Source organism: Macaca fascicularis, chromosome 13 (genome assembly GCF_037993035.2).
Source record: "Macaca fascicularis isolate 582-1 chromosome 13, T2T-MFA8v1.1".
Lineage (NCBI taxonomy): Eukaryota > Metazoa > Chordata > Mammalia > Primates > Cercopithecidae > Macaca > Macaca fascicularis.
In genome coordinates, this window is record NC_088387.1 from 18,805,227 (window position 1) to 18,827,674 (window position 22,448).

General features: G+C 40.9%; 1 protein-coding gene across 10 annotated transcripts in view; it reads right to left on the reverse strand.

Annotated features, from left to right (window-relative positions):
* Positions 1-3,432: 3,432 nt before the first annotated feature.
* Positions 3,433-22,448, reverse strand: part of ANAPC1 (anaphase promoting complex subunit 1) — a 119,210-nt gene continuing 100,194 nt past the window's right edge. For all 10 annotated transcript variants that reach the window (XM_074011254.1, XM_074011253.1, XM_074011256.1 and 7 more), the window contains 10 exons: positions 22,315-22,401; positions 19,435-19,552; positions 18,392-18,469; positions 17,964-18,031; positions 16,104-16,242; positions 14,122-14,208; positions 12,470-12,565; positions 10,660-10,858; positions 6,161-6,295; positions 3,433-3,777 (listed from right to left, as the gene is read on the reverse strand). In XM_074011254.1, coding sequence (XP_073867355.1) covers positions 3,662-3,777; positions 6,161-6,295; positions 10,660-10,858; positions 12,470-12,565; positions 14,122-14,208; positions 16,104-16,242; positions 17,964-18,031; positions 18,392-18,469; positions 19,435-19,552; positions 22,315-22,401 — 1,123 coding nt within the window. In that variant the 3' untranslated portion in view covers positions 3,433-3,661. The remainder of the gene's footprint in view (positions 3,778-6,160; positions 6,296-10,659; positions 10,859-12,469; positions 12,566-14,121; positions 14,209-16,103; positions 16,243-17,963; positions 18,032-18,391; positions 18,470-19,434; positions 19,553-22,314; positions 22,402-22,448) is intronic.

The window sequence follows — 22,448 nt, forward strand, 5'->3', positions numbered from 1 at the left end:
TTATTTTAAGATTTCATATTATAATAATGTACCATACGAATTAGGATGAAATCTTTTTAGCTATGAGAAAAAAAAATTTAAATCAAGGTGCTTGTTAAGTGACCAAGAAAGCAACACACAGATTAATTCAGTTAATCAAATTCCAAGATACACAAAGCCTTTGTTTTTCCAAAGGTGTAAAGAAGAGTATGTCTGCTTTTGAAATGTGTTCATAAACTCTTCCTGGTGCCAAGTCCTTTTCACTTACATTTAATCATTGCTTCCTCCCAAGAGTCTGTTGGACTGGAAATGCAGGCAGTACTGGACCAGGTTCAGGGTGGGGTATAGGAAGCATGGTTGAAAGCCAGCTTCATCACAGTTGTGAAGGGTGCTTTGGGGCAGTCAACCTCCCTCCCTGAGCCACAGGGATCTCACTCGAGGAGGGGCAGGACCGGTGCCATCTAAGGGATCTGTTAGCACTGACATTTGATGCAAGTGTCTGATCAGTGGGTCTCCCTGCCTGAAACCTGAAGGTCCTGACTGCCCTGAGCAGCCCCTCCTGCCCATTCCAGCTTCCCTTTCACCCAAAGACATAAGACAGAGGATGTTGGGCAGGCAAGTCCATCCTTATCCACAGGTAAGAGTTAAGGATACAGTTGTAGAGGGTTTTTATTTCAATTTTTTTTTCTGCAGCTTGTGACGTAATGAGAAGCAACCAATGTTATTTCAGAGAGGGGGGAACCTGGGCAGCTCTTGGAAGCAGGAAAAGGCCACCACTTGGGAAACTTTGTACACGGGCGTGGATATCTGTGGGGTGCTCGTGGGCGCTGAGAGGCAGCCAGCCCAGGCACACTGTCCAGAGTGGCCACCTCTCCCACCTCACCTCTGCTTCCTTCCCCTGCTGGCTGGAGATAGCATGCGCTAAGGATACAGAGGGGATCAGATCCTGTGTCCTCCCCTACAGCTTAATTGGCATGATCCTCACACAGTGAGACATTTCCCCCCAAATTTGGTCAGCATGAGGATGGGGGACCTCAGAAGAGAGGCCTTCAACCCCACATGGGGGAGGCAACAGTCTTCCTGGTTTGGACTTTCATATGCTCTGGCTTCTATTCCAAATCCTGGCCCACACTCTGACCCATCTGCCCACAGGCACCCTGGCCTCCCACCGAGTGGGTGTGCACAGATCATCAGGCTGAGAGGTGAAAGACCCCCACCTTCTTGCTTCCTCTGGGATGTCAGGGGACCCCCTGAGCTGAGACATGCCCCTCACCATGAGCTGTGGAGTCAGCTAGTTACTAGACAGAGGGTGAGAAAATGGCCTTATTCAAGGCAGACTGGGCAGCACACGGCAAGGTTCTATAGGGTTTCAACCTGGGTCTCCTGCTAGGTCCTTCAGAAGACCCACAAGGAAGGAGCACAGACGTCAGTGTCTACTGGGGAAAGAACAAGCGCTCTGAGTGTATGTGTAAATTGTATGGTTTCTTTAATTTTGTCTATGGAAGCAGTGATACCTATTTCTATCTATCTAAGTAGAAAAGAGGGACACAGGGAATTAGTAAGTGAGGAACCATGCTGTAACTGGCATAACATCCTCACCAGCATCTGCCTCTCCTCCCAGTCCTGGGCACACTAAGTAGAGCAGTATGACTACTTCCGGCCAACAGGCTTTAACAGGAAATGATTTGTGCTGTTTCTGGGCCAAAACACTTAACAGCCAAATGTTTTTCTGCAGCTCTTCCCTCACAGCCATGGCTCTAAGGAGGCTGCAGGTTCTGGATGGTGAGAGCCATACCCTCAGGATTTTTTGAGGGTCCAGAAATAGCTGAAATGGATTTATCTGATGATCCAGCAGGCCTACTCAAGGGCTGACTTCCCAGCTAATCAGACGGCCTAAAAATGCTGCTTCCAGACCATCTGCAGTCTTTCTGTCCTCTCTCTTTTAAAGCTGTTATTTGCTTTCGTCGACGATGTTCTAAAAGCTGTTCTCCCTTAAGTATGAGTTAATATGTGTGCAAACAACTAGATGTCTCTCCAATCGTTCTTTATTCAGGGAAAAGCACACAGTCGTAAACAATGGAGAGTGAAGACAGTAACAATTGGTTTGATATTGAATTTTTAAAATCTTGATTCAAAAGGAATTTTCATCATCTACCACTTAAAATTTTATTTTTAATTAGAAGAAAACTATGTAAGTGTGAAGAGAAGCACATTTCAGCCTCTCAGTCAGCCCCTTCGTGCCTCCGCTTCACATCCGGGAATAAGCGAGTCCTTGGGGCAGGCACGCAAATGGGAGGACACGGAGAGGCCAGAGAAAACCGCTGGGCCTCCAGGAGCATGGCTTCCAAGTGTAGCCCGCAGAGACAAATGCCACGTGGGGTTTTGCCAAAATCTCAATGGAAACATTTCCATTTGCTTTAATTTATTTTTAAAGTCAGACAACACAGCTCAGGATGTGGAAGAAATATGAAGTCAGTGGATGAAGATCTTGCTTCTACCAGCTTATGATCCCACTGGCCGTCCAGGAAGCACAGGACACACATCAGCATCTGAACAACAGAGAGCATTCTTCCTCCTGTGTTGGCAACTCGAAGCTGGAGGTGCCTTTATATGGACATTTTTCATCATCCACTAGTCCAGAAATCCCTCCCGTGTACAGACGTACATTCTGTAAATCTTGGGTAAATATGGATTGTTTTGTTTTTAAATACAATTTCTAAAGAGCCGTCTGTAGTAATTTCTTATTTTATCTATTTAGAGCAGGTTTTGTGTATTAGTCTGCCTAGGCTGCCATAACAAAACACCACAGACTGGGTGGTTTCAACAGGGGAAATGTATTTCTTGCAAGTCTGGAGGCTGGAGGTCCATGATCGAGGTGCTAGTCAAGTCTGTTCCTGGTAAGGGCTCTTCTTGCCTTGCAGAATGGCCGACTTCTCACTGCATCTTCACGTGGCAGAGAGAGAAAGAAAAATCTCTCTTCCTCTGCTTAGGAGACCACCAATTCTATTGAATTAAGACCCCACCCTTATGATGACCTCATTTAACCTTAGCAATCTCCTAAATGCCCCATTGCCAAATACAGCCACACAGGGGTTAGGGCCTCAATATACAATTCTGAGAGGACACAATTCAGTCCATAGTACTTCATGTTGAGCAACTGAGGGCAAAAATCTCCTTCTCCTGCTTAAGGTGATCACATCATGAGAATGTCTGGCATTGTCACCAGAAGTACAAACTTATTTTAGATGGGACAACTGCGACATCTGAGGAAATGCTAACACGCTCTTTTGCCACAGAAAGTAAAACTTTATGATATAGCTTCTTTTAAAACTGCGTTTTTGAACATAGTCACTTCACCTGTACCACCACAGTTCAAAGACTTTAAAAATCAATATTCACTCCAGCACCCACTGCTCTATTCTCTAAGTCCAAAACTAAAGCAATCATCGAGAGTTTTGAAAACAAACCAAAAACTTTATTTACAAAAGTAAATTGTAACTTGCTTTTACGTATCATATAATGTTAATGACCGCAGGAACAGATTTAAAATACACTGAGGTTTGTGCAGCTCACTTCCCCCTAGTTATACCATAAAACTTTATAAACATTGCTTTAGCTTTGATGTTTGGTCACGTTTTTGTGCAGAAGTCACGTCTCAGGGTAGGTTCACCACCAGACACGGTCACATCACCATTGGCTGTGGATTTCCAAGAAGCAAAGGAGCCAATCTCAGCAAAGCTCGCACTGGCATTTTTAGCTGCTTAAATTTGAAGAGCAGTTCAGCAAAGCTCGTGCTCCCTAAAACGGAAATGGGGCGGGAAGGTCACATCTCTAAATAAATTCAGCCGTACCTCTCCTTTCAAGGAAGCTTCAGAAACACAGTCACGTTGAAAACAGGCATTTTTCCCTTTGAAAATGATTATCCAAAGACAATATTTAAAATCATGAAATTCCCTAATACACTGTAATGTAAGTTGAGTATCCCTTTTCCAAAATGCTTAGGAAGAGAGGTGTTTTGGATTCTGGATTTTTTTGGATTTTGGAATATCTGCATTACACCTACCAGCTGAGCATTCTTAATCTGAAAATCCCAAATCCAAAATGCTGGAATGAGCATTTCCTCTGAGCATCATGTTGGCGCTCAAAACGTTTTCGATTTCAAACACTTCAGATTTCAGGGTAAGGATACTCAACCTGAATATGATTTGATAGAATTTACCCATTCTAGACTTCAGAAAGTGACCTATAACTATATGTGAAACTACTAATATTGTTTAAGTGTATATATATATATATAAAAAATTCTTTAAATATAATGAGCAAAAGTGCCTGTCTACCTTCAATTACTATCTAAGTGGTATCTTACTGGTTCTAATGCAGTTGACCACTGAACACCTCTGTTTGTCCATCCTGGCCTGAAAAGAAAGTCTATGCTTTAAAATGTCTTCCTTTTACTTTTAGCAGTTTGACTATTAATGTGACGAGGTATGGTTTTCTTTGTATTCATCCTGCTTAGGGTTCACTGTGGGTTAATATTTAACACCATTTTTCAAAATTCTTAGCTTCTGTCTCTTCAAATATTGCTTCTAACTCATTCTCTCTCTCCTCTTATTCTCTTATTCCAACTCCATACATATTTGATTTTTTTTTCCCACGGTTTCTACATATCTCTTGTACTCTTCTCTGTATTTCCCACCCATTCTTCCCTCTGTGCTTCAGTCTGTTTACTTTCTACTCGTCTTCCAGCAGATAAGTGTGTTCCAGTTCACTTTAAATAATCCAATACTGAGATCTTCATTTCAGTTATTACATTTTTCAGTTCTAGACTTTCCATTTAACTCTTTTTTATTGATTCCAGGTTTCTGGTGAAACTCCCATCCTTCTCTCTATTTTCCTGGAAATATTAGTCATAGTTATTTTAAGTCCCAGTATGATAACTCCAATATCTGAATCACACATAGGTCTGTTTCTATTATCTGTTTTTTTTTTTAATTATTATTATGTCTCGTAATTTTTTATTCAACACTGAATCCTGTAGACCAGAAATTGCAGAGGCTCTGGGTATGTTTTCTTTCTCCTATGAAGGTTACGTTTTCTTCTGCTAGGTGGGGACAAAGCATGCAGATCACCTCAGTTCTGCTCAAGGCTAATTGTAGGTCTAGTCCGCTTGGAGGGAAACTGAAGCACACCAGGTCTAAACATAGGCTAGAGCAGGCTTAGGGCCTGGCCAAGCTATTAATTCACCTGAGGAGCTGGGATGCTGATCAGAGCCACTTCACTTCAACAAGTCTTGAATTCCACCCTTTGTCTCCTCGGTCCTATGCTGCTGCAGACACTTTTGCTTACATTTTTGGCCTTGTGGCTTCTGCTAGATCTCTTGAAGTCTTACCCCATATATATGAAGGCTAAAATGTCGTAAGTAACTCAAGGGAAAGGTACATCCAGATTTTGAGTTATGATTCCTATTGTTCTCTCCTGCCTGCGATTTTGTTCCTCAAGTTCTAGGCTCTTGGACAATCACAAACCCAGCCTCTGGCTCCTCAGCCCTGCAGCACTGCTGCCTTTTGCTGGGACTCTACTTCTTGTGCTATGAACTGGCAAATGCCTTTGGGGGAGAAGCTAGAGTGAACAGAAAGCTCTCCCTGTTGTACTTCCCTTTTCTTATGTTTTTGTTTTTTGTTTTTTGGTTTTTGGTTTTTTAGCTTTTATACTTGTTTTGGAGGGCAAGTGAGTCCAATACAAGCAATTCCATCATGGCCATAACTAGAAGTCCCTAGATAGTAAACTTTTATCAGAGGCTTTCAAAACAGCAAAAAAACTAGTAATGTAATTAAACTTCAAGTTTAAATGATTAAATGGAACAATCTCTGCCTTTCTCAAAAAAAATTTTTTTTGTATATATTTTAGTATATACTAAAAAAAATTTTTAGACCAGTGTTTGGGGCTCTGTGAAGAAGAATCCATCCTTTTCTGAATAAAAATGAAAGTTATTCATGTAAAAAGTTGATAATTTTTTTCTTTTTTGCTCCAAAACAGTTCCTAGCAATGACACTGCAACATTAATGAAGAGGAAAGTCAAACTAGGGACAATAACTAATTAGAAACTCTTCCTACCAAGAAACTAGAACATAAAGGGGTAGGTAACAGAGGTACCGAAGAGAGGACTCAGATATGCGATTACCTTCTAGTCCTATAGGCGGCAGGTGCCGTGGAGCTGGCACAGAGTGGTAGACGAGGAAGCAGGCCAGCATGCTCAGCTGCGATTCCTCCAAGGGCTGCCCGCTGAGGTAGGCGTGCACACACATATCACCCCCGGCTGCGAGAGAAACAAATGGAACTGAACCAACTGATGACAGAACTGAGAGGCACAAGAAATATCTTCTTTCTATTACTTTTTCATCAAGAATTTATAAGCAGGTTCTACAGCTGGTACTGAGTACTGAGGCTACGGTGACAAGCTAGACTGAGTCCCTGTCATTGTAGAGTTTAGAGTGTTGTTGGGGAAGACAGATATTACACAAATAATGACACAAACAAATGCATAATTATGAACTGTGAGAGTGCTATAAAGGTGCAGTGGTCACTGTGGTTGTCTCCCCAAAATACCCCTTCACACCCCACCCTCCACCATGTATTAGAATATTTGATGGGACAGACTTCAGCTCCAGAACTAGATCCTTATTAGTCTTGGCCAGCGGTTCTCAAGCTTTCCCATGTATCACAATCCCCTGGAGGGCTTGTTAAATCACAGATGAGTGGGCCCCACTCCCCACACAGAGCACAGAGCACAGAGTTTCTGATTCAGTAGGTCTGCGGTAGGGCCAGAAAAACTCCATTTCTAACAAGTTCCCAGGTCATGCTGCTCCACGAACCACACTTTGAGAATCACCGGTCTTGGGTGATCAAGGCAATCCCATTCCCCTGATACAGTGTTAGTTCAGAGACAGGCAGACCCAGGCCATTTTTTCAATAAGAGACAGTCTCTGCCACAGGGATAGATTGAGGGTGTGCATGAGATGCAACTCAGAGCCAGAAACCTGAGGAGGTACTTAATGACATGCTTGCTGGAGGCTCCAGGGAAAGAAATCCCCTCATTCTCATCACAAAGCTCCTAGAAGCAACTCTTCTTCTTCCTCTGGGCATCATGCTGAGCTAGAGGTGAACATGTTATAGCCATTTTATTACCATCCAAAAAAAGCACTGAGGATAAAGTCATGGCACAGAATGTAGCTGATGGAACCTCAGAGAAACGGAGTTGAAGACAATGGAATAAGATGACCCTTTACATGCCCTACCTGTGGACTTCTAATGACATAAGCATATTTGTGTCCTCACTGTTTAAAGACAGCTTACGTCAGGTCTTCTGTTACTTGCAAACAAAGGCATTTAGATGCAGAAAAAAAGTTGAGAGCATGAGCGGGCAGGCAATAGATGGCAGGAAAGCTGCCTGAGGTAGAGTGGTCTTGGAGGGCCTGGAGGCAAGGTCATTAAAACTGAGGCTGCAAGGATAAATATGAGTTGGACAGGTGAAGAATGAGAGGAAAAGCTTCTAGGGAGGGAAAACAGCATATTCAATGGCCCCACAGTGAAAAGGAGCTCAGTGTTTTTGAGGAAGTAGAAGAGGCCAGCGTGGTGTGAGGAGCAAGTGGTGTAAAAGAGGCTTTGTTGAGGAAAACAGGTGCCTTGCAGGTCACACAGGTCCTGGTGCCACACAGTAGGGATTTCTTTCATAGCTGAATCAGGAGTCTTTGAAAAGCTTTAAGCAGGAGTGTTAGATCAGTTCATTCTTTAAAAGACTGTTCTGTCAGTTAACTTGAGATTATTAGAATGGAGATGAGAAAAAGCAAGGAGGCTATTTAGGAGGCTATAACAGTGGTCCAGGCACAAAATAATCATTCTGTTCTAGGCAGAAGTAGTAAAATGTGGACAAATTCAAGAAATATCTATGATGAGGATTGAAGGCTTCAGCAATGGGTCAGTCATGGCAGAGGAGGGGAGAAGGGAAGGAGGGAAAGGAGCAAGGATGACTTCCAAAAGGGTCAACAAAGGAATGACAGTGAAATGGTGACAAATACTGAGAAAGAATTTAAAATAGGATTATTTTAAAAATCGGGAAAGTCTGCTGTGACGAAGTCAAGGAAGGCCCATCTCAAGAAGCAAAATGTAGCTAAAAGCCTCACCATTGTAGAGATGGAGTGAGATGAAAACTGTAGACTCCACTGAATACAGTTGCGAGGATGTCGGTCTACTGGGAGGGGGGAAACGTTTAGGTTTGGGGGAGGCAGCAGAGGGAGAAAGATCAAAGGAGAACAGATGAGATTCTTCTTTGAGCAGCTCATCATGAAGGAGAGCATCATGGTTCAGCCTCTCTTCAATGACTTTCTCAAGCCTACTAGCATTTTGTTTCACTGATTTTCTCTATTGTTTTTGTTTTTGGTTTCATTGGTTTCTGCTTTTATTTGCTTGCTTTGGGTTTATTTTGCTTTCCTACTGCACTTGACAAGTCTTAAAAAAAAAAAAAAAAGGACAATACCAAAAATTGCATTGCATTCCACTGCTGATGGGAAAGTAAAATGACACAATTGGGAAAACTGAGTGTGGCAGTGGGTGAAGGTACAGATGATACAAAAACAGGAGAATGCTGGCAACTACTAAAATTGGTGTTGAGGTTTATTACACTAGTCTACTTTGTATATTCTTTAAATTTCCATAACAAAATATGAAAAAGTTAATAAAACTTTTTAAAGTGTTTAAACTTGAAACCCGCTTTCTTTGCCTAAGACTGTAATTTGAGGAGATAAATACTGTACAAAACATTTATATAGGCCAGGTGCTATGGCTCACGCCTGTAATCCCAGCACTTTGGGAGGCCAAGGCACATGGATCACAAGGTCAGGAGTTTGAGACCAGCCTGACCAACTTGGTGAAGCCCCATTTCTACTAAAAATACAAAAATTAGCCAGGTGTGGTGACAGGCGCCTGTAATCCCAGCTACTCAGGAGGCTGAGGCAGGACACTCACTTGAACCCGGGAGGCGGAGCATGCAGTGAGCTGAGATCGCGCCACTGCACTCCACCCTGGTGACAGAGCAAGACTCCATATCAAAACAAAAAACTGACATTTATGTAATATCAATTGGCTGCATTTTCAGATTAGTGTAGTGATTTCATGGGTTATCTCAGATCTAATGAGTTATTAGTGAATGACCCTGAAAGTCCACATATGCATCTGTGATTTTTACTCACAAATATGAATGCAATTTCCAATTTTCACTTAATTTATTGTTCTCTACCCCAATGCCACTGCTAGCGCTTGTAAGAGAGGAGACCATATATTTAAGAGGTTTTTTTAAAAAAAATTCTAGTTTTTCACTAGAAAATAAACACATTTTTGATAAATCTGAGTGGCAAGTCAAATTCAATGGAGGCTCACAGCAATACTGGAAACCACCAAATGCACTAAAGAGCAACAAGACAATCAGGGCCCTGTTTTAGAGAATGTTCTAGTCACTGCCAAAGTTCCATACATTATAGGAAATGTGCAAATCAGAGAATCTGCAAAGATTTAAGGAAGTATTTTTTATCAATAGCAAAGGTCTGCCATAGGTGATCAAATGTTAAATTGAATAAAAACGAAACACCAAAACCTATGAAATAACATGTTTTTCCCCAAAAGTGAGGATAAAATTGACTACCAAAAAAATTTTGAAGCTATATGATCTTTGAATCTGAACAGGAAATGACAAATAGAATGTAGCTGTTAAATATAAACATGGAGAGTCTGAAATTAGGCTTTCCAAGTATATCCCTCACAACCTGGTTTACAATTTAATTTTTTTCAGAAGTTTATTTCCTGGTGTTACAGGTGGATAAACTGAATTATATTCAAACACTTAGTGTCTATTGATTACTAATAGCTTTCACTAATCAAAGCAAGAATTGTTTCTACTACTATTACTAAGGTTAGTATTAACCCAAAGCAAGCAACTGTCAGATATTTACTGGGAGCATTTGGATGAACTAAAAAGAATGAAAAGATCAAGAAGTCTACTCCTGAAAATCAGTTTCAGGTGTATTTAACACATAAGATACATTTCCGTAAATCTAAAGGCCCCATCACTTGCCTCATGTAAGTCAGAATCACTTCTACACTGTTAACGAGTAACTACAATTTCCTTGCAATCACAAATCCTGCTGATAGAAAGCCACCACTGTGACATCACATAGCTGTGCCGTCCCAGGTTTTCAAAACTGAGTTGGTACAACAAGCTCACTCAGCAAGCACACGTCAAGTTCTACGTGTACATGGGGTACCAGTACAAAAACGGGATGGCTGCTGGCCTCAGGCAGGCGACAGGCCACACACCTAGGAAATGGGAGACAGAGGCACCGGAAAGGAAATGTGATCTGATGCTAGGGAAGAGAGAACAAGGTCCTGAGCACCAAGTGGTATTTAAAATGCTATAAATATTCTCTGTCTGGGCCAGATGCATTTTTCCAAAGAGGCTGAAGCAGATAATCAAAGCCTAATTCATCTAGCTGGAAACATTAAATCTATAGCCATTCTTGCTTATACTCAGATTTATCTTGCTTACCAATGAAAAAAAAAGTTACAACAGAAAAGCCTGAACCGAATGTATCTCAAAAGCACAGGAGCGCCGTGCTACGATGCTACTATTACCTTGTAGCCACTGGTCCAGGGTATTATCGATGGTGCACTTCACAACAGGGAGGAATTCCGAGTTCATAAAGAGCCCCCGCTTAGGGTGGTTCTGCAGCCGCTCCTGATGGCTTCGGGAGCTGAAAAACTCTAACACTAACTTTATCTGCCAAAGTTCAGAAGTCTCAGACATTTCTCTTCTCCCAAGTCTTCTTATAGCCTTGAAGAGGAAAGAGGACAACAATCCATTTAATCAAAGAGTTCTCTGCCTCTTCATCAGAGTTGTAGACTGAGTATTCTTTAAACGTGGCTCCTAATTATAAAGGGTGGTGGGGGATCCATTCTGTGTTTTGAGGCGGTCTGCCCACAGAGGAGCCATCACTGGGTAGAGGTGCACGGCTCACCTCCTTCAATATGGCCCTACATGAGCAGCTTGCAGGGAAAAGTAACAAAGATGAATGAGCTCATTCTTGGCTCAACAGCTCTGAATAACCAAGACCCAAAAGGTCACAGCCAGTCACCTCTGGAAAACTCAAGCCGGGTACAATGACATGGCAGGGATCCAGGGGGGCAGAGGGCAAAGGAACACTACTAATAATAGTGCCCTTGGGATCCATCTGCAAGTCACTACAGCTGCAACCAGAGGAGATATTCATGCATAAAGACCTGCCACCCATTACTGCGAAGGTGTGAGGGTTCAGAGGGTAAAAAGACACATTCTCAGCCAGCAACTTAAAAACACAACTTGTTATTTGGCTGCTGTACAGAGAAGTACTGTGAGAAGCAGTGCCAGCGTGGATGCCATATATCCATATTTGCCAACCAAAAAAGGGTGGATTCCAGACAATAATAGCATTCTGGGCCTATTTAGTTATACTGGAACTTGGCTTTTAATTAACAATGTTACTTAACACTGTGTGTTTTCTGGTTTGGGGGAATTATCCTCTGACTAAGTATGTTTCTCCACTCAGCTTTCTAGCAAATTATTTTACCATTAAAGGTAATTTATCTTAGACACTGAGTCTCAGATGCTCAGCTGTGACCTTATTATATTCACTTAAACAGCTGTTTAAAACTAGATTCTGGATCTCACCCCAGAAATTCTGATTCAATAGATGAGGCATGGAATTAGAGGATCTGTATTTTTAAGATACCAAGGCAAATTTTTGCCAGGTTAGAAAACTACTGGCTTGGCTTAACTGCAAATCTGGGTCTGAAAGATATGATAATAATGAAAAGGCATATGTATTACTAATTTGCCTGAAGTGAATAAATTGGTCTGATCCTTTAAGAACAGTATTAAGCATTACTTTCTGCATTACGCCTTTAGGCTCTTTTAAAACATCAATAACAAGAGAAATTTAAAAATGAACTCCAACGCCCTAGATAACTACATATATACTCTGTAACCTCTTGCAAGCTTCATCACATAGGTCTAATTTCATAGTACTGCCATCGTTAGCGGTCTGTTTGTCCACTAACTACTCACATGCAGACTTCTACAAAGAGGCAGTGCAAGGAGGAAGGCAAAAATAAAATGGGAGAGAGGGAGGGAGTGCTCTCCTCCTCTCTCAGTCAGGGGAGATAACAGGGAGGAAGGGGAACCCTTAGAGGAAGACAGCTTCCCAAGGGGCACTCCTGTCAACACAAAGCCCAAGCTTTTTGGAATTTTGAGAGCTTTCAAATTTTATATGGTTTCCTTTCTTAAATTTCCAAAAGCAAATGGGAAACTAAAAGGAAGGACACTAGGAACCTTACCACACTATTCAGTGAGTTACTTGAACTGCAGGACAAATTTCACCAGAATCGGTATAGGTTTTTGGATCCATACCTGATCCATTGCTATGTATGCAGGCAACATCTCTGGGGTCTCCTGGGTAACACATTCATAGAGTACTGAAGAAAAGAGATCCAGAATTTCCTGTTTCTGCAGAAAATCAGAAGCTTTTTGTAGCACAAAGTATATTCCAAAAACAATTCAAAAACCAATTGTATAGTACTACTATGGCCCATTCTTAAGTTCTATAATGAATCACATAAAAGTAACACTACAATCTTTTAAAAAAGCCATAGCACATGTAACATTAAACAATTAAAAAAGTTAAGTCCCAAGAGACAGTTAAGGATAGTAAGTGCTACAGAAGAGAGGAATGGACCAAACTAGGATAAAATGAGTAGACAGGACATCACAGAGCTATGCCTTGGGTTGGGCTGGGAAGAGTAGGATCCAGAAAGGAAACAGAGTAACAAAGCTGCAAGAAAAAAACACTGACCAGAACAAGTTTAGGGGAGGCAGCAGAGTCAAGTCCAGCTGGGGTTAAGGGCAGGCATGGGCTTTATTAGAGACCCGTGACCTTGAGTGCACAGCCCAGCTCTTACTAGCTGTGTGATCTTGGGCATGTAACATCTCTCAGTGGCAGTTTCCTCATCTGTAAGCCCACAATGACAAAATACCTATCCTCAGGGTCATAATTAAATGACATTTAAGTATTAGCAGAGTATCCAATATATAGTAAAGATTCAATAAGTAAGAGAGGGGAAGGTTATTTTACTTAATCCTCAAAACAATACTGTAAAGTAGGTTCTATTATAATCACTTTTAGAAATGAGGAAACTACACTTTGGAGAGGTTGAGAAATTTTCTGAAGGCCATATACACTTGTAGACAATAGGCTATCAATCCTAGATATCTAATTCTATATCCAATCTTTCCTTCTCTGTATGGTGGATTAAACCAAAGATCTGGGCCAGGCACAATGGCTCAAGCCTATAATCCCAGCACTTTGGGAGTCCAAGGTGGGAGGATCATTTGAGCCCAGGAGTTCAAGACCAACCTGGGCAATATAGTGAGACTCCATCTCTACAAAAATTAAAAAAAAAAAAAAATTAGCCATGGTGGTTACACGCCTGTAGTCTCAGCTACTCAGGAGCCTGAGGTGGAAGGATGGCTTCAGTCCGGGAGGTCAAGGATGTAGTGAACCATGATCACATCACTGCACTCCAGCCTGGGCAACAGAAAAAATCGGCCCTATCTCAAAAAACAAAAACCAAAAAAATAAAGAAAAATCTGCTAAGCATCCTTGGAATCTTGAAGGCAACAGGTATATAAACAAGAAAAAGAAGGGTTATAATATACAGATGAAACAGTTAATGCAATTACATAAAAATAAGAGAAAGGCGGTAAACACTGAAAACATAAAGCAGAATATGAATGGGCATCATTCTCGTAGGTGACAGAAACTATCATCTGTCGAAATTAATGTCTTACAAATGTTGTTTCTTCTATCAAGATAGAAGGTTGCTAAATGCAATAGTTTTAGGCTATGCAAATCTACACGTGCCAAGCAAAAGTCATCCCATGTGACTCACGTATGTCATCAATCTCAAAGATAGATATAGATAGTACAGATGTTTTGGGTGACCCATACATAGACATACTAACGAATGCTGGTCCTGGGGCTCAGCAAACCATAGAATATATACCTGACCCATGTTCACAGTTGGTTTGCAGAAATAGTCAGCAAATGACAGAAGTGCTGGATCAGAAGTGAATGCTGAGATTGTTTCTGGCTAAAAAAAACAAACAACCACAACAGTATAAGATTAAAAAAAGAGTATTTTCCTTATTGCTCAAACTGTAATACAAGGAGTTCTAACAACTCTACCTCCCCTTTGTCACACAACATTCCCAAAAAAACCCAGATGGTGCAAACTTTCCTCATCAACCTGTTCTGCTAAGAAGTTACAATAAGCTTTTGCACAAGTTAACATGAGCTACGAATTATCAAAAGGCCAATAAACAAACAGGTCTTCCTGTTTACACAACTCATCCACAAAAGGCTTTTCCTTCCTTCACTGACTAACTAAAAAGCCTACCAGAAACTAGAATTGTTACTGAAATGGTAAGGAAAAAAGAATATCACTCAAGCCAGCCACAAAAAGATAAACAGTGTATGAAACCATATATATAAGGTACTTAGTATAATCAAAATCAGAGACATAAAATAGAATGGTGGTTGCCAGGGACTAGGGGAAGTAGAATGAAGGGTTATTGTTGCAAGTATAGATTTCAGGTCTGCAAGATGAAACAGTTCTAGAGACGGATGGTGGTGATGGTTGCGCAACAATGTGAATGCACTTAATATTACTGAACTGTAACTTGCAAAAGGTTAAGACAATAAATTGTGTGCATTTTACCACAATTTTTTAAACTTGGGAAAAAACAGTATCATTCAAGGTTCAAGACTGAAAATGAAATATGAAGGTTTATATTTTATTTCTGAACTTCCAGTAGGCAGGAAATTGAGATAGCTTTCAATTTTTATATATTTTCTTCATTCGAACTCAAGTCTAAAGTTACCTATTTTCTTTACAAATTGGGTTAGAGTCTTTGGGATATGCTCTGATTTTTAGAAGAAGCAATACTACAAATTTAAGTTAAACCGTGTCCAAAAATCTTTCAAAAATATTTCGTAAACAACTTACTGAATACTGCCAAACAAAATTCACCAATGTCAACCCTGAGAACTATTTATACATTTCAATCCTGGGAACCATTATAAAGGCTCGGTCACAAGTAACTGACCTAAAATGAAATATGAGTTGAATTAAAATAAACTGCTGTCTCCTTACTTGGAAGAACAAAGGATGCTAACTCAGTCCTTGGCTGCCACTCATCCAGTCCGCCTGCCCCACTTTTGCCATCTAATTATCCTTTAGGGTCCTCACTACTTCAGACTACTCTACTATGCATCACCAACAGGGACATATTTGCTCATGGAATTACAGAAAACTGAAGTTAAATTCAGAAGTCTTAATGCCTGATTATGGGACAAATTTCTAGTGTTGGAAACTTACCTGAGTCAAGAATATCGAGCAAAATATGTGCTGACCCCGCCATGGGAATGAGATTGTTTCCTACCCTCATTTATCGTAACTATTTGCTTATTTCAAACACTACTGTACTGGCAGTCAAGTACTGTGCAAATAATAAAGCAAACTAACAAAAGAAGTCTGAGTCTGTCATCAGTTTATCCTCACCAAGATGAAGGAAACAAATGGTGGTTTTTAAATGGAGCTAATAATTGCTAGCTTGCAAAACTCCTTTTCTATTTTTGCTATGAAATTAAGTAAATCTTCACCGATTTGAGGATTAATAATAAAATTACTAAAGTATTTGTTGTAGTGTCAGGATATGGTGCGACTGTCCTTGCTGCTGAATGTAAATCTTAACTTAGAGTATTTTACTTTATTATATATATTTATTATTTATTATATAGAGTATTTTGTATTTATATTTTATTATGCCCATCACATAAAAAGCAAACGGAGTCACGGGCAGGCAGTGTTTACAATCCGCAACAATGAAAAAGGAAGCAGATCCACCTTTAAAGTTTACAGCAATGGGCAAGGAAGCCCGCAATTTACAATTATTTCTTTCCGTTTTTACCAATTAATAATACTACCTTGAAAGCCCGGGCTTCAGAGTTCCTGTTAGCAACAGTCTGTGCCAACAAACTTTGCCATCCCATTGGATCTTCTTTGTAGGAGAGCTGACCTGCCCTGAGTTTAACATATAAAACCCCATCCTTGGAAAGGATGGACCTGAAAGAAAAATGAATGAATTTAATATAAGGTATTACTGGCAGTTCTTGGCTGGAAACATAGTGTCTTCTAATACCATGTTCACGGGAGATGAAGCCTTTACCATTTTCCACTAAGGCAAATGATTATTTACTGTGTCTAAGATTAAATCAGTCCCTATGAGAAAGCCTAGAATAAAGTTCTGTTTTTCTTTGGTGTCTAGATTCATGGAACTTGTTAAATGAGAAGTCACTTTGACTACTGGCTCAACTATGAGTTTCAATGGTAGCATTTTACCTAACATTTCTTTGTATTCCCTATATCCCCCAGCTCTATGTCTAGAGTACATGAGGTACTAAATATCTATTAATTGGTTTGCAGCAAAAAGAAAATAATGCTGCAAATCTAAGGACAGAACAATACAGAAAACAGCTAATATACAGATAGTCTGGAAAAATTCACATTGGGACCAAATTATAGAAACTTTTACATGCTTGTTAAACTTCCTTGAAATTTAAACTTAATTGACATGCTACTTTCAGTATAAAATTATCAACACTCTAAAATAATTGCATGTGATTATTTCCATCCAAAATAAACTGGGTGAGTAGTATATATCATCTACAATAATCTTAAATTTAGGAGAACTTTCTAACACAAGAATGGTAAAGAGATGCAATAAAAGATGTGGTCTGGCAAACACTGATTGATATAATAAAGTTCCTTTTGTGGATGTACAAATCAGCTTTACTTTCTGACCTGGTTAGGCTCTGTGCCCCACCCAAATCTCATGTCAAACTGTAATTCCCACGTGTCACAGGAGGGACCTGGTTGGGGGTGATTGGATCATGGGGGCGGATTTCCCTCATGCTGTTCTCATGATAGTGAGTTTTCACGAGATCTGATGGTTTAAAAAGTGTAGCACCTCTCTCACTCTCTCTTGCCGCCATACAAGACATATCTTGCCTCTCCTTCGCTTTCTGCCACGATTGTAAGTTTCCTGAGGCCTCCCCAGCCAGGCGAAACTATGAGTCAATTTAACTACTTTTCTTTACAAATTACCCAATCTCAGGTAGTTCTTTATAGCAGTGTGAAAATGGACTAACACACTTTCCTAAACTAAATCTTATGTTAATATACCAAGAGACAAGTCCATTACTGTCACAAGGAAGTCAGTGCAAGTTTCTCAATAAATGAATATAAATATTTAGGGATGGAGTTTAAAATTAAAACTTTCATTTTCTTTCTTTCTTTTTTTTTTTTTCCTGAGACAGAGTCTCGCTTTGTCGCCCAGGCTGCAATGCAGTAGCGCAATATCGGCTCACTGCAAGCTCCGCCTCCCGAGTTCACGCCATTCTCCTGCCTCAGCCTCCCGAGTAGCTGGGACTACAGGTGCCAGTCACAACATCCGACTAATTTTTTGTATTTTTAGTAGAGACGGGGTTTCACCGTGTTAGCCAGGATGGTCTCGATCTCCTGACCTCATGATCCGCCCGCCTCGGCTTCCCAAAGTGCTGGGATTACAGGCGTGAGCCACCGCACCCGGCCAAAACTTTCATTTTCTAACACAAGTCCTGTTTCAAAAATACAGACTGTTTTACAGAAGACATACCCTACATATTGTCTTGAATGAGATTAAAGGGTGATGAGTCACATTCCAGATAATAATTTATAATTTATACCTTCCTATATACTTCTATTCACTTCCTAAAAGGTAAATCGGAGAAATTTAATGTACTTACTTCAAGTGTTGTGTTCCTTTGCTTAAATCTATGAGCAGTTCCCAGTATCTTGGGCCTTTAACTTTAATCTGCCAAGATAAATGTAAACGTAGTCAACCCAAAGCTGAAAAATATATTCATTTGACAAACTGGACCCTATGTTTCTCAGAGGAAATAGTAACAGCCAGAAAGAGGCATCTGGAGGTTAACAAGCTCCATTTCCAGACAAAAAAAATGAATGTAAATCATGTTCTGAGGCCACCTAAGCTATCAATAAAGATCTCTAAGACAAAACTTGCTCTGTTCTTTCTGACTTTTCCTTTTGCTGCAGCTTTCTTATCTGCTACAATACATGAAGAAAGCAGAGGCTTTTATTTAGCTGTCTTTAACGCTATGCTGTTCTACTGAATTGATCCCTTGGACCCATCTCCCAACCATGCCCAACTTACCTGCTTTAAAAGATGGAGTTCTGGAAGCAGGGTAGGAGCCATCAATTCTTCTTTCGTTTGTTCATACCACTGAGTGCCCTTTACAAACATAAAAGTCCAGCTACAGTTCACTAGGTAGTCAGCGGAAACAACAAAGAAGAAACATCTCCACGCTCTACCTCCCTCCAACCCTGCAGTTCATACAGAGACCTTAAAATGCCATAAAATCCTCTCTGGTACTCAAATCTTGAAGGACTGATGTCGAAATTCCCCACAGGGTATGTGTCACTTCCCACCACTTCAAGCCTTGCCCCTCACAGGCCAGCAGGACCAAAGGCCATGCTCCAGTGCCACTGGGTTCTGCATGTTGCCTTCCCTGTTCGGAAGGAGCTCCACTCAGCGGGCCAGGCCTAGCCCAAACACCGTCCGCTGTGAGAGCCCCTCAACCCCACAGCTAACAGCTAAGCAAGGGTGCTTTGCTGCCTCCCCTGCATTCCACACACATCTCCAATTATCACACTCTGTTCTCACTGTATCCATGCCTGGCTCCCCAGGGGATAGAGGTTCCTTAAGGAAAATGACAATGTCATCTCATTTTTTACCCCAGAGCCTAGTACAGTTCTGATTCACAGAAGGTACTTAATAATTTGCTGAATGAAAGAAGGATATAAAACTTGTAATCTATTTGTGCATCTAAATGAAAGCTGTCATCAAATACACAATTTTGGGTTTTCAAGTATTCAGCTAACAAATCTAAGAATGGGTCTAACTCAATTAGTTTTATAGAACACTACTGTCAGTCATGTAAAGTTAACAGGGACATTTTCAAACTATAAGCTCTAAGGACAAAAGAGTAGCTGATGATCCCTAAAAAGTGATACCCAGAGAATACAAACAAGCATGAATGGCCTGGCAGGATATACAATAACTTTAGAAGCTTCCATTTTTATGGAAGTTCAACTGACTACTTGTCACCTTTTACTGGACAACACATTTGAAATATTATGACCTGCAAAGATGGATGAGTGGTAATAAAATTACAAGTAAATGATAGGGAGAGATACCTTGTAGGTAACTTCTAAGAGGGCATAGCAGGGCGTGTTTGTGTCCACATCCACAGGCACGAGAAGCCTGGGCTCCGCGGCCAGCACATAGAGGTGCCGGAGAGCCTGGAGATGATACCTGGTCATAAAAAAGACAGACGGTGGGTAACAAATGACTGTGACAATATGAGCTCTGCAATCTGCTGTTGCCTATGAGCTAAGACAGGACAGAAGCTCAGGTAATATCTTCAGATGAACAGAAATCTTAAAGGCAGATAAGATTCTGTTAAAAAGTAGTGGAGAAATTATCTTTTAAACATTTTATATAACTGATCTTTGACCCAATAATTCTTTACTTTAGTCTTCACAGTGAAGAGGTTTTACAGGGAGGTAAAAAGTGTCATAACATGAAAATATTTACTATCAAACTGACCACTTATAAAATCAATCAGTCTCAAAAATCTCTTTCTACTCAACACAGGCATCTGTTTTTATCTTCTCAGAGATTTATTTCTAGTTCTTTTTTTTTTTCTTTTTCCTTAAGGATTGATAGGGAAGAAGGGGAAAGACAGGATGTCAGTTCATCCCAGACAGCAAAGTTCTTCTACATGTATAAACTTGCACATACATATACACACACGTCCTTGAAATATAGTACATCAAACATCTATGTGGCTATGGCAATATTTTTCTTTGGGGTTCTCAAAAAGTTTTTTAAACTTTAAGATTTCTATTTTAGAATGTAAAAACAAAGTTTTCATATTTTAAGATCTCATAAAAGAAGGATAGGCTGGGCACAGTGGCTCACGCCTGTAATCCCAGCACTTTGGGAGGCTGAGGCAGGTGGATCACCTGACGTCAGGAGTTCGAGATGAGCCTGGCCAACATGATGAAACCCCGTCTCTACTAAAAATACAAAAGTTAGCCAGGCCTGATGGCACATGCCTGGAATCGCAGCTACTAGGGAGGTTGAGGGAGGAGAATCACTTGAATCCAGGAGACGGAGGTTGCAGTGAGCTGAGATCGCGTCACTGCACTGCAGCCTGGGCAACAGAGCAAGACTCCCTCTCAGAAGAAAAAAACAAAAAAATTGGCCAGGTGCAGTGGCTCACGCCTATAATCCCAGCACTTTGGGGGCCAAGATGGGTGGATCATGAGGTCAGGAGATCGAGACCATCCTGGCTAACACGGTGAAACCCCGTCTCTACTAAAAATACAAAACAGTTAGCCAGGCGCTGTGGCGGGTGACTGTAGTCCCAGCTACTCAGGAGGCTGAGGTAGGAGAATGGCGTGAACCCGGGAGGCGGAGCTTGCAGTGAGCGGAGATCACGCCACTGCGCTCCAGCCTGGGCAACAGAGCAAGACTCTAATAAAAAAAAAAAGAAGGATAAAACGAGACTTCAATTTTAAAAAGCTTTATAGACAATAACTTCCCTCTTCTTACACAAATACATTTACTTCTATATATCTATTAAAAGTAAAAATCAATAAAGATCAGAAAAAACTGACACTAATAAATTACATAAAGATTCTTGTCACCAGCAGGGCATGGTGGCTCACGCCTATAATCCCAGCACTTTGGGAGGCCGAGGCAGGCAGATCACAAGGTCAGGAGATAGAGACCATCCTGGCTAACACAGTGAAACCCCATCTCTACTAAAAAATACAAAAAATTAGCCGGGCGTGGTGGCAGGCACCTGTAGTCCCAGCTACTTGGGAGGCTGAGGCAGGAGAATGGTGTGAACCCAGGAGGCGGAGCTTGCAGTGAGCTGAGATCTGGCCACTGCACTCCAGCCTGGGTGACAGAGCGAGACTCCATCCCCCGCCCAAAAAAAAAAAAAGATTCTTGTCACCAAACGGCTTTGTTTACAATAGCTAAGCCAAATAGCTATGACCAGCAGCATGGGAGTGTGGCTCTCCACTGTACCCTAGCCAATAACTGGCTTTTAACAACTCAAAAAATCTTTCCTAAATGACAGGCATGAGGCCACATGTCAGAGGTGTATTAACAACAATATTCTTGTGCTGCACCTACCATCAGAGTGTGGTTTTCAGATTAGGGTACGTTTGTAAAACAGCTATCTTTCTTCTGTCATTCGTTATACATTATAGTGCAGTTTAAAATGATGACTTATGTTACTGTGATAAGTGCTCCTGACCCTTCTCCCATAAACAATAAAGGGCTCTTGACCTGTCTCTGGGGAGACAACAGGGGATGCCTTCAGTTGAGCACAGTGCTCAGGTGTCTTACAAGGGGCTATTTTCTTCCCTTCCCCCATATGTAAGAGATCTGCTATATCTCAAACTATATCTAGGGAAACGGAAGGGTTGGTGGTTCCTCGTACCCTAAAATGCAGAGCTTTTAACTGCTTCTACATGGTTTGAAGCTCTACTGCTCACTGCCACTTCTAAATTGTCTCTGGTTTTTTGCTGTATTTTGCTTTTCTTGTCCCTCCTATGTCATTTATACAAAATTTCTCGTCATTTATGTGAAAGAGGGGAAAAAAGGAACTCATACAGACATTGCCACTAAATCAGACAAACTTTTCTCTTGGAACTAAATAATTACAGCACAAAAAAGTATCTTGAACTTCCCTTGGCAACTATCCTTTACCTGATGATTTTTTCCCTAAAGACAACTTTACTTAATCTCCTTCTGGATTTAGAGCAGTTCTACAGATCTGAGAATGGCGGAAGACTGGTCAGTCATCAGGTGTCCCAAGTTATCCTCTGGTCTAATACTTTGTGAGATAATTTTCTTAAAAGATTTAGCCATGAATATAAGTTGAAGAACAGAAAAAGGCTAATTTGGAAATAATTCCATGAAACCAAAATACAACCAAATGGTCCCCTTAGAGAACTTAGTAAGTATCACATTGAAAACAGAATCACTAGACTCACCGGTTGTCAGTGCTGTGAGCTGGGAAGTGTGGGTAAAGGGCACAGAGAAGAGCGGCAATGGAAGAATTTGATGTGCTCAAAGAGTACCTGCAAAGTAAGTTTGGTGGGGACAAATGTTATCGATTGCATTGCAC